Source organism: Cherax quadricarinatus, chromosome 41 (genome assembly GCF_038502225.1).
Source record: "Cherax quadricarinatus isolate ZL_2023a chromosome 41, ASM3850222v1, whole genome shotgun sequence".
NCBI classification, from domain to species: domain Eukaryota; kingdom Metazoa; phylum Arthropoda; class Malacostraca; order Decapoda; family Parastacidae; genus Cherax; species Cherax quadricarinatus.
In genome coordinates, this window is record NC_091332.1 from 3,939,568 (window position 1) to 3,952,909 (window position 13,342).

General features: G+C 40.1%; 1 protein-coding gene across 1 annotated transcript; it reads right to left on the reverse strand.

Moving 5' to 3' along the window:
• Nucleotides 1–345: 345 nt before the first annotated feature.
• On the reverse strand, nt 346–4,834 carry LOC128695963 (beta-1,3-galactosyltransferase 1-like). Its single transcript, XM_070092819.1, has 4 exons — nt 4,690–4,834; nt 2,473–3,284; nt 1,598–1,745; nt 346–1,222 (listed from the first exon to the last, which is right to left on the reverse strand). Exons 1-4 carry the CDS (start codon nt 4,760–4,762, stop codon nt 873–875), a joined length of 1,383 nt encoding a protein of 460 aa, XP_069948920.1. The 5' UTR covers nt 4,763–4,834; the 3' UTR covers nt 346–872.
• Nucleotides 4,835–13,342: the final 8,508 nt, after the last annotated feature.

The following is a 13,342-nucleotide window of genomic DNA, read 5'->3' on the forward strand; positions in this document are numbered from 1 at the left end:
GATGGTGATCTGAGTTCGTTGGGTTCGGTCGACAGAGAGATGCGGGATGGTTCTTTTATGCTGATGAGAGGTTGGGTTCCTTCGACTGAGTTGGGATGCAGGCTTCGAGAGATGATGATTCTCTAGTGTGGTGGACGTGGGCCGAGTACGTTCGATAGTCAGGCTGCTGGTTCTGAGCAGTGATGGAGCCTAGCCATGCTAGGTGTTCTAGTGGTACACTCTGTAATTACTATTTTACTACATGTAAACCACACAATAACCAAATTCTGTAAACTCAGCATTGTAATCCTTATAGAGAATAAACTTTGAATTTGAATTTGAATTTAGTTGGAAGGGTTTCACCGGTCAGCACGTCGCCTCCGTCTGTCCAGCACTTCTCCAGCTGCTGGTGCAGCAAGGTGATCTGCAACTACCTACTGGTGCAGCAAGGCGATCTGCAACTGCCTGCTGGTTCAGCAAGGTCATCTGCAACTGCCTGATGGTGCAGCAAGGTGATCTGCAACCACCTGCTGGTACAGCAAGGTGATTTACAGCTGCTTGCTAATACAAAATTTAAATTCATGAACCTGGATGGCATATAAATTGTACTAAGAAAAATGAAGGCTATGAACAAACCACTGAACAGCAATAAAATACTTTATCATTATTCCGTTTACATATCATTTAAAGACAAGAATTATGATTATATTCAGAGGAAAGCGCCAAGCTCGTAAGAGCCATGTAGAGCTTGGGGAATGGAAGGCACTCAGGTTTAATCAGGGAAAGGGGTGAGCAGCTTAATTCCTTAGATTAAAAGCCCTTCGCTTGAAGGACTAGAAACATGAAATGCTGAGTTTCATCAACAGCCAGACCGTGTCTTTCCATATGTTATGTTAGAATCTGATTCTTTGCAAGGCTGACACAAACTGTTTGTCTCTGTCCCAGTTGACATTGTGAACGGTGACGGCATTCTGAGCTTTTCCTATGGCGACCTGCAGGGATTCGGAGAACCTGCGGTCCACACGCCAGTTCGAAACATCTTCCCGCTTCACTTGTACGGCGGGAAGACGCTGGAATCCCATCTTGTGGTACTTCATCTTGATGCTGACCGGGTCGTCCCTCAAGCCGACGTTCATCCCACTCTCCCTGCTCACCACCTCAGCCGCCAACCCCGTCCAAAACACATCCTCGTAGCTGAAATAGACCATCTGCTGCGCCGCCTCCACCAGCAGCGGGATGATATCTGTTTATGAAAGAAACTTTTCAGTTATGTGGTTTCATATATCTCAGAATCTACTTCTCCTCATCGTTATGAGGAGAAACAATTATTTTGGTTTTGCGCAATATTTTTTTTACTGGGGTAACACCGTCCTAATAAAGGATTACATATAAATAACCCTCATATAGGAGAAGGAAATTTATAATAACGTTTCGGTCCGATTTGGACCATTAACTGGTGATTAGTCTATGGTCCAAATCGGACCGAAACGTCGTCATAAGTTTGTTTCTCCTCTGTACAGGTTACTTCTGTATTGTTCAAGTCACGGTATTGTGCCTTTTTATTCTCTAATAAAAGGTTGTTCGACAAGGAAGGGGGGATGTTTCCGGTGGCACCTACCAGTGGTGATGACGTACGCTGGACCCATGGTGAAGGATGGGTACGTAGTGAGGGGCATATGACGTCTAGTCACTACATTGCCGAATTCTCGTAGTGCTTGGCCCAGTGGCACATGGCTGCCCCTGAATGGCACACATGTGCTACACACCTGCAGAGATGTAGACCTACTTCCAGTTGTGTAATGACATACGTGTAATGACATACTCTTAGTTTGTAGCAGTAAAAAAAAAAAAAAAAAAAGTCTATCAAAATTTAAAAATATAGAATTTAATTTATATTAATTGTTTACTTTTTCAGAAATAAATGAAGCCAGTAAATCATTTAAATAATGAGCATTCATTAAAAGTGGTTATTTTTATCATTCTTCTCGTCATATATATACATGTTTATTAGGGTTTATTTAATGACACCGTAATGGCTAATTAATTTATTATTGTGGTTGTGAAAGTCGATAATTAAGTATAAAGTGAAAGATGTAATCTTAAAATGGCAATGAATTTGATATATAATGAGAGGTGGCACTTGTGCTGTTGATAAATGGCAGTGTTTTGGAGGGATTAAGAAGAAAGGCTGTCAAGAATGGTGAAGGAACTTCGAAGAGTGTGTAAAGTTAAAAGTGAACACTGAAAAGATCAAGGTGGTGAGAATAATAAGAATTAGACAAAAGAATTGTAATAAAGAGTATGTGTTTGAGAGTCAGAGTCATGCTAGATCTCTATCTTCCTCTCCAGACAAACTGAAATTTCACGCTCACGTAGAAGGTACCAAATTTAGAAGTTGAAATCTTTAGAAACACTTAGAAATAATAAACTTCATTCACCTTGTCTAGGATGGAAGTGTTTCTAGGGGTGTTACAGGTGGTCAACCTCACTAACCTTGCCTATGATAGTGTATGTCCTGGCAACGTTCAACACACGCAGGAATCTCGCCACATTCACGTAAACGTCATCGTCAACCTTGGCAATGTAGGTAATGTCAGGACAGTTAGTGAGTGTCCAGTGCATCATGTGTGCCGTCTTGAGGGTGAGGTTGGGGTACGACTCCTGGCTCCCCACCACGATAACATCTCCGAACTTACTGTTTTCAGCCTGCAACGCCTGCATGGCTAAGTCTTCTTCTGGGTTTGAAATGAGAAAACCATAAGAAATTTTGCCTTTAATGAGTTCTCTTAGGTAGGTGTCTCGTATTGCCTGACGAGCATTCGTGTTAGTCACTCGAGAGTTTATAAAAACAAAGATTTTCGAGTTTCTCTTGCATAATCCTGTGTTTTCGATGATATACCTTGCATTATATAAGTCAGAAAACAAGTTATGTTTCACATAATTTTTATATTTCTTGTAATTGTCTTCATACCAGTCATAGACAAAGTCCTGCTCCTCTCCATAGGTATCATCGTCATTATATATGTCATCCTCGTTCTTATTATCCAAAGATTCTCTCTTGACATCGTCTTCGTTTTTTTGCTTCGCAAGTGCTGCAGCGAAAGAACTGGATAATTTAATATCTTCTTTCTCTAAGGTTCTTGAATCTGATTTATAATGAGGGTCTTCATCGTTGGTATAATCAGCTGCCTGTGCCAGCATCCTTGGTTGTGGTGGAGTGAAGGTGAGTGTTGTAGCCAGCTGCCCAGTGCCTCTCGGTGCCATCTGCCTTCCACTTAACCCACCATACTCATGGTTGCTGCCATCTGGAGGTAACATTATTGTGTATTAGGCTGTGAATATGCTGGCATACCTAGCATACACTTCAGAAACTCTAATAGACCAATAAACATTCTGATTATCTGGAGATGTGAGACTTCCTGAAGTGATACCCTTTGCATTTGGAGGGCATATGATTTTAGTGACTACATTTTGCTCACCATAATGGAACAGTTCGTGGAGGAACAACTTGTATGAGCCTCGCTCTGTCGACCCCACGAGCGTTAAAATCTAGAGAGGTGGGACTCTCTCGGGATGAAAACCCTTATTGACCCTGAGTAAAGAAGAATATAAACAAAGAGTGCACCACAGATAACAGCGGCTGCCAGCAAGTCTATTCAAGGGGGAAGGACTACACCCGTAGGGGGCATATAACACCTCGCTAATAGGTGATCATGTTTATTCCATGTTTATTCCAAGGAAGAAGAGGCGTATCTCCAATTCATTAGATTACGACCGCTTCATCAATATTCAAATTCAAAAAATTCAGATTCAACTTTTTTTTTTACGCATTACACAGACAGTGGTTTATATGTAATAAAACAATGGTAGGCATGACAGGTAGTCACTGGTAAACAATGTATTTCAGGCTCGTCCTCGCAGGGAGGAGCTATTGTTGCAGCTTTTGCAACTATCTGTTTATTCTACGATGTTTATTATGGATTCTTGTCTGAATAATGTATAAACTGACCCTTAAACTGCGGTAATAAAGAAGGGGGGAAAAATGAGTTGCAAATAAATGTTGGCAAGAAAAGCTGAAGACAAGACTCAAAAGTTTTACAACACGCTTTTGTTAAGACAACAGTCCCAAATATCCCCCCTCAATTATCCTAAGTTCTCCTCCAGTTATCCCAAGTTCTTCTCCAGATATTCTAAGTTCTCCAGTTATCCCAAGTTCTTCTCCAGTTATCCTAAGTTCTTCTCCCTTAGTTATCCTAAGCTCTGTCTCTTCCTTCTCCCATCAGCCGTGTTTCACACTTCCCAACTCGGCGTAAAGCGGAACGAATATTTCACTCCTAAGAATTAATGTTATTGCACCTGAAGTAATAATTATAAAACGAACAGCGCTTAGTGAAAAGTAACAAGTATTTAACCAAGAATAATCCGTCTCACGACCTTCATACATTTGACCGAGCAAGAAGCAAAACAGAAATAAATCTTTGTAATTCTTAAAGGAATGGTACTCCTTTGAGAAAGTGCTGTTTTAAGAAAGAAATTGGGAAATATATTTGGAAAGGGGGATAATACATGCTAGACAAGGAATGCATAATGTATACTTGGTAGAGCATAATATGTCAGGCACAACAAAAATAGACAAGTTGATGTTCAGTAGAGCGTCAGAACATTGTCGTAATAAAATGAAAATGTGCTGTAAGGGGTAGCTGGACTCACCAAGGACGAGGAGAGTGAGCAGGACGCAGTACACAGCCAGCACCAGCACCAGCACCAGGCCTGCTCTACACATCCTCCGCTACACGCCTGCCAGAGCCGGACAGCGTCAACAGGAGTCGGACAGAGTCAACTGCAGCCGGACGGACCTAAGCTATTTATTTATATATTTATTTATTTGAACATGATACAGAGAAGTACAAGGAATACAATTTTTAAAGTGCAGTATGCCAAAGCCCCTTTTATGCAGAGCATTATGGGCAGGCTTAAAATTAACTTAAGATTAACTAAGCAATGATATATTCAGTGGTACAAAAATTATTGTAAAACAGATAATAATTTAGTACAAATGAGTATTACAAAGACAGGTCATATGGTCATTACTGTGTTGTTGTGTAATCAGTAGAATGGAGTATTATGTTAGGTAATGAAGTTAAATAGTAACAAAGTTTGATTGGGTCACAGATTGACATTTATGAGATACAATAATGAGATACATATATGAGATACAATTATTCAGTATTTATTTAGTTTTGGGTAAGTGATTTTTGAGAAGAGACTTGAATTTATAAACAGTGTTTCTTTTATATTCACAGGTAATGAATTCCAGATTTTAGGGCCTTTTATGTGCATTGAGGTTTTGCATAGCGTGAGATGGACACGAGGAACATCAAAGAGTGATCTGTGCCTTGTGTTATGGTCATGTGTTCTGTTGAGGTTGGTAAGGAGATGTTTGAGGGGAGGGTTAATATCAGAGTTAAGTGTTCTATGTATGTAGTAGGTGCAGTAATATTAAAGTATGGATGTTTTGTATGGTGAGTAGGTTTAGAGTTTTGAATATTGGTGGAGTGTGCTGTCTGTAGTGGGATTTTGTTATCATTCTGACTGCAGCCTTTTGTTGGGTAATTAATGGTCTGAAATGGTTTATTGTTGTTGAGCCCCATGCACAAATTCCATAGGTGAGATAGGGGTAAATAAGTGAGTGATATAGGGCCAGGAGGGCTGACTGTGGAACAGTACCGTATCTTCGATAGTATGCCTACGGTCTTGGAAATTTTTTTGGAAATTTGTTGTATATGTGTTTGAAATTTGAGTCTATTATCAAGGTGGATTCCTAGGAATTTTCCCTCTGTGAGTTTTGTGATAGGTGATCTGTTTATCATTATGTTTAGAGACACATCTGCAGCTCTGTTACCAAATTGAATGTAGTAGGTTTTATCAATGTTTAGAGTAAGTTTGTTGGTCCTCATCCAGGATGATATTTTCTGTAATTCGGTATTTACAGTATTGGCTAGCATGACTGGGCTCGGGTGAGAGTAGACGTATGTAGGGTCATCTGCAAATAGTGTGGGTTTGAGTAGTTGCGATGCATTTGGTAGGTCATTTATGTATATGAGAAAGAGAAGAGGACCTAGGACACTTCCCTGTGGGACACCAACTGTAATTGGCTGTGTGGAAGAGTTTGCCCCATTTGTGTACACATATTGGCTTCTGTTGCTAAGGTATGACTTTAGGTAGTTGAGGGAGTGCCCTCTTATACCATAGTGATAATTTTATGTGCAGCAAATCATGGTCAACTGTATCGAAAGCTTTACGTAAGTCAATGAAGATCCCCAGTGGGACTTTTTTTTTCTCTATTGCTGTATAAATATGTTCTAGCATGTGGATAATAGCATCCTTAGTATTTTTATTAGGCCTGAACCCAAATTGACAGGGGTTGAGTATGTTGTGGGAGATGAGGTAGGGATAGATACGCTTATGGATTAATTTTTCAAAGATTTTAGAGAGAGGGTGTAAGTTGGATATTGGCCTATAGTTATTCAAGTCTGTGTGGTCTCCTCCTCTATGGATCGGGGTGACCCTTGCTATTTTGAGAACTGTACGAAAGGTAGAGGATTCAATGGATTTGTTAAAGAGTGTTGCAATGATTGGTGATTGTACCTGTGACACTTTTTTGTATATAATGGGTGGTAAGGTATTTAAATCTCCTGTCTTGTTTTTTAGTTTGTTGATAATAAGGGAGACTTCAGTTGGGTTAGTCGGAGGTAGGAATAGTGTGTTCGGGTAGTTGCCAGTGAGGTAGTCATTGGGTGGGGTATCTGACCTTGGGATTTTATTGGCAAGGTTTTTTCCTATAGTGGAGAAGAAATCATTGAGTCTGTTTGCCGTTTCAGTAGGTGGGAATTGGGGTTCATCTGGTTTTGTTAATTCAATTTCGCTATTTCGTGTTATCTATTTTGTTCCTAGTATTTCTGACAGGGTTTTCCTGGTCTTTTTTATGTCACCTCGTAAGTTGGATAATCTGTTATAATACAATTTTTTAGCCCTTCTTATTAGGCTGGTTAGGATTGACGAGTAACGTTTTGTTTGGTCTCTTGTTATGTGACCCATTCTGTACTGTTTTTCGTATAGGTGCTTTGTATTTATGGATTTGAGGATACTGGGTGTTAGCCAGGGACTGTTCAGTCTCTTTGCAGTCATCTGTTTATTTTTTTAAGGCAGTGCTTGTTATAGAGGTATTGGGTCTTTTTTAGAAAATTATTAATACATTCGTCAATATCTGTATAGATTTCTAGCTCAGTGTGCCAGTCAATGTTTGTCACTGCTGCTGTGAAGTTATTAATGGCTGCCTCATTGTGAAGTCTGAAAGTGACTGTAGTAGTATCTTGGGGTAATTTGCCAAGGTTTGTTATTAGAAAGGTAGGGTAATGGTCTGTGGTATTATCTGTGATTATGTCTGATCTTAAAGGGGATATGGTGTTGGTCCAGATGTGGTCAAGTAGGGAAACACTAGTCTCTGTAACTCTTGTAGGTTTTGTTACTGTTGGTAGCAACATGCAGTTACTCATAGTGTTTGTGAATTCAGTAACATGTGGGTCTTGGTCTTGTAGGAGATTTATATTGAAGTCACCTGAGAGTAGTAAGTGATCTTTGTTCATGTGTGCATCAGTTATCATTCTTCCTAGGTTTTCACTAAGACGGCTAATGTTTGACTGTGGTACTCTGCAGATGTTTATCACTGTGAGAGGTTTTTGTAGGTATTTGGATTTGAATTTAGCTATTATATATTCCCCATGTTTATCCCTTGTGCAAGTATTAGTGATACATTCTAGTTGGTCTGAGTAGTATATAGCTGTGCCACCCCCTTGTTGATCTGGCCTACAGTTGTGTATGGCTGTGTAACCAGGAATGGCATAGACATCTGTAGTATCAGGCTTTAGCCAGGTTTCAGTGAGAGTAATGATGGACATACTGGCATGCAGGGAATTTAGTAATGCTATGAGGTCATCGTAATGTTTGCTTAAAGATCTGATATTGTAGTTAAAGACATGGCGAGAGGTCGAGAATTCGTGGTGTAACCCTTGTACCTAAATATATAAAATAAAACTGAAATCGTGTCCTCTTCTCCATTTGATCCTGGAATTCGAGATTAATGTTATTGGTTCCATATGTGTATAGTCACTATGACTGCGAAATCTACATGTTCGCAGAACGTCTATCTGTTGACAATATTTAGCAAGGCTATTAAAGTCCCCTTTTCTTCCAAAAAAATAAAATTATTTACTCTGTTAACCTAAAGTTTTCCAAAACATGTTCGCAGGCCTAAAAGATTGTGGTAATGACTGAAGATGTCAATACTAATGGAAAGAAAGCAATAAAATAGTTTCTTGTCCGGGTAGACTCCAGGTATACCAACCCACAAAACGATGCATATTTAATAAAGAGGAATTCAGTAGACATAAATGCAGTTATTTGGAATCCTTTGTTAACGACGTTTCGCCCACACAGTGGGTTTGATAAAAACCACTGTGTGAGAGAAGCGTCATCAATAAACGTTTCCATGTAACCGTATTTGTGACTGTGCTGTTAAGAGCGGCTAGCTCAATGGGCACCAGCGGCTCATCCAGTCAGCGGTAGAGCAGGACAGGGTTTCAGAGGTCATATGGGGTCAGACCCCACTAGTTATAGTTACATTGCCCCTCAAGGAAGGTTCCTTGATTTAGGGAATTGGATCTGTGCTCCAGTTCCCCGAATTAAGCCTGAATGCCTTCCACATCCCCTCCCAGGCGCTGTATAATCCTCCGGGTTTAGCGCTTCCCCCTTGATTATAATAATAGAGTTACATTCATATAATATAATATAATACCCTCACATAGCTAGTCTCACACACTGCAGAATGTTGATGTAATCTCAAGAAAATTCAAATACCTTGTCATTACCACCATAAACATTAGTCATTTACTAGATTACAGTTCATGTATATTGTGTCGGTATCTTATACTACTGCCTATCAGGAAATAGATATGTAGAGTTCTGTATAGAGTTCTGTATAGAGTTTTATCAAAAAATGACATGATTAAGCTCTACACAGAGCAAAACATTGTCTTAGCTCTGCATATTGTCTTTACACCCATATCTCTTGGCGTTATGCCTTACTTATACCTGGATATATACTAAAACTTATAGTGAAATGCAAATCATTCAGAATGCTATACAACCAACATTACGCCTGTACTGTATATCCAAAAAGAAATCATCTTTATTCTTCTTTTTCAAGAGTTTTAACTCTCACATTACGACACTGTGGCACAGTTTTCTGATTCTTATTTCTATATCGTCCCTTCTGTAGACGATATTTGTTCACTCCTGTTTTTGAGAATCAGGGCTACTCACTTCTGGTAAAAAAAAACATTTACCTATACACAAAAATACTGATTTGCAACTGTTAAAATTACTGTAAATAATACTGACGAGGACCGAGGCCACAATATTATCAAGCAAAAAACTTAACGGTAATAGCCACATATGGACATTAATGTTAACCATTGCTTCTTAATGAACCTGGTGTATTTCGGCTCCCACTGCTCACTATAACGATATCAATTATTAATCTTGCTAAGACACTGCGGATGTGTCCACGTACTCGAGGTCAGAGCTTAGCGAGTCGCCTGAATTACAATAACATTATACTTTTCCTCTAAGTGGCGTCGTTCATTTTTGGCGGAATTCTCCTGCTGGTGGTGCGTCTTGGTCCACCACTCAAAATTCAGGTTTCGTATTATGCAATGTACATAGATTTTTTAAAACGTGTGACAGTCTTTACCAAATTTATGCCAAATTGGTAAAGCCAGATAAGATTTTGTTCGAATTTTTTAACCCCGGAGGGTTAGCCACCCAGGATAACCAACGAAAGACAGTGCGTCATTGAGGGACTGTCTGTCTTATTTCCACTGGGGCCCAGAATGCGACCCACACCACCAGACTAACACCCAGGTACCGTCTTCCTTGCTAGCTGAACGGGGGCAGGTGTAAGTAAACACGCCCAATGTTTCTACCTTACCCGGGGATCGAACTACGGACACTCTGTATTTGAGGCGAGAGCGTTGTCTACCAGGCCATGGGACACCATAAGCTCTATACAAATCATGGGTTTCCTGTCCCAACTCGAAATTATGAAAACATTGCATTATGTGAAAGCAATTTCTGAACTGTAGGAGTAATTTGTTTATATAACGTTTGTTTTCCATTTTACTAAATTTAATAAAACATACATAATTTAAAAGTGTGATGCCCTATTAATTAGTTATATAACATGGATGTTAACCCTGGCAAATTCTGTCTTTTTGCATTGTCGCTCACAGTACGAGTTGCAAATGCACAAGAAACTGGTAGTAATAAAGTTGGTAGAATTACCGACAATATGTAAAGTAAAAGGACACAAGTGCAACTAATGTGACATTTATTGTGGCAACGTTTCGCTCTCCAGGAGCTTTATCAAGCCATTAATGGCTTGATAAAGCTCCTGGAGAGCGAAACGTTGCCGCAATAAATGTCACATTAGTTGCACTTGTGTCCTTTTACTTTACAAGAAACTGGTAGTTTAGGCGGCCTAAAGTAATTTTTTTTTCCATATATATCTCTGTTTTCAACATAACCAACAGTCACTTGTGTTCAGGTGAAGACTTACGATAATTTTATTGCTAAGACTAAACATCAGATAGATTAATATACTCTCTGCTGAATGTTATTTATAATACAGACATCAGTAGATGTTTAGCAACTTTTTATATTTCAGTAAACAATGCATGGGAGTGTAATTAATAGTGTAACTGCTTTAAGAACAAGTATTTTTAACATAAAGTTCACGAAAGGATCCACAGAATCAAGCTAGTTAAATTATGTAACCAATACATGCCGTCATGAATAATATAAATATATTTCCAATGATTTCATTTTCCCGGAGACTGAAGCTAATCCTGACTTAGTGCCCGAGCAACTAAGGGGATTTCAAAGCTAAGTTAAGTGTTATTAACGTTGATTAATAGTATTGGGAAATTCACGATACGGCTTCCTTCAATAGAACCTCGGCTGTGCCTACAGTTCAGCCTTCTACCAGTCAAAGCTCTTTTGCACTTCACTTAGGCCTGACTCCTGACTTACAACCTCTCTATTACGCCTCCGTCTAGAATTCTGTCTTTCCTACGAGTGGTGTCTTTCAACCTGACACTACCAATCATTTGCTTTCTGCCCCATATATAATTAGTCTCTGCTTCACTGAACGAGGGACTTCTATCATCTATCCTCTATCATCTTGGATGGTGGGGTTCCGACCTAGGAATATCTTTATTAACTTATACCACTAGAACATCTAGTTAATTGTGCACACCATGCTCAACCTGGGAGTAGAGGATTGCAGACGTCATAATAGGTCAGTCACTGTATCCTGGGGCCTACTTTCTTATTTACTATTTGTTCTTAATGTTATACATTAGTTTTCCCTGTTTAGATCTGATGAAGCTCCATACAAATCTAAATGTTGTCTCTATAAAATACTAGAAGTGACAAAATTTTAAAAACTCTGGCTTATATGATACTTAACCAGGCTATCCCCAACCTACTTCACAACGCAGGAATCATGTGACCTCATGGGCTCTCTGAAACCATATTTAAATGCCTCACTTGCTTTTCTATCAGTTCACTTGACCTGTCTCTCACACCTCAATTTCATGCATATAATACATGTATATATATATATATATATATATATATATATATATATATATATATATATATATATATATATATATATATATATATATATATATATATATATATATATATATATATATATATATATATATATATATATATATATATATATATAATGTATATGTATGTGTGTGTGTGTGTGGACCCGAGACTGTTCAACTGCCTCCCAGCATACATAAGGGGGATTACCAATAGACCCCTGGTTGTCTTCAAGCAGGCACTGGACAAGCACCTAAAGTCGGTACCTGACCAGCCGGGCTGTGGCTCGTACGTTGGATTGCGTGCACCCAGGAGTAACAGCCTGGTTGATCAGGCTCTGATCCACCATGAGGCCTGGTCACAGACCGGGCCACGGGGGCGTTCTGTTCCACAAGGCACAGTACTCGCTCCCATCTTGTTTCTCATCCTCATATCTGACATAGACAAGGATGTCAGCCACAGCACCGTGTCTTCCTTTGCAGATGACACCCGAATCTGCATGACAGTGTCTTCCATTGCAGACACTGTAAGGCTCCAGGCGGACATCAACCAAATCTTTCAGTGCGCTGCAGAAAACAATATGAAGTTCAACGATGAGAAATTTCAATTACTCCGATATGGTAAACACGAGGAAGTCAAAACTTCATCAGAGTACAAAACAAATTCCGGCCACAAAATAGAGCGAAAAAAAAAAAGTCAAAGACCTGGCCAGTGATCATGTCGGAGGATCTCGCCTTAAGATAAGATAAGATAAGATAAGATTTCGTTCGGATTTTTAACCCCGGAGGGTTAGCCACCCAGGATAACCCAAGAAAGTCAGTGCGTCATCGAGGACTGTCTAACTTATTTCCATTGGGGTCCTCAATCTTGTCCCCCAGGATGCGACCCACACCAGTCGACTAACACCCAGGTACCTATTTGCTGCTAGGTGAACAGGACAACAGGTGTAAGGAAACGTGTCGAAATGTTTCCACCCGCCGGAAATCGAACCCGGGCCCTCCGTGTGTGAAGCGGGAGCTTTAGCCACCAGGCCACCGGGCCACAAGGACCATAACATTGTATCAATCGCAGCTGCTAGAAAAATGACAGGATGGATAATGAGAACCTTCAAAACTAGGGATGCCAAGCCCATGATGCACTTTCGGGGTTGTTTTATTAGGGTGGGAAATTTTTGCACACCAACAGCACCTTTTAAGGGGGGTGAAATTTCTGACCTTTGAAAAGTAAGAGAACCTTCCCGCGCGCATAACGGAGATAAACACCCAATTACTGGGGGCGCTTGGGTTCCGAACCTGTATTCCCGGAATGCAGGCGGGGGGATACCCGAGTTTTCCTGGAGAGTTCCGGGGCAACGCCCCCGGGCCCGGTCTGTGACCAGATACATGATTATATACACCAGGAAAAACCTGAGTGACTAGTACGAACTTGACACAAAAAAACACTACAACGAGAGCAAAAAACTTGGGAGACGATGCAACATCCCCAAGTGAAAAGCAGGGGTTACAGACGTTAAAGACAATACAATAAGGTTTAGCCTGAGATTTTTCAATTGCCCCCCAGCATAATAGGGGATTACCACAACCTGGCAGTCTTCGTGTCACGGGCAAGCACCTAAAGCCGGAAACCC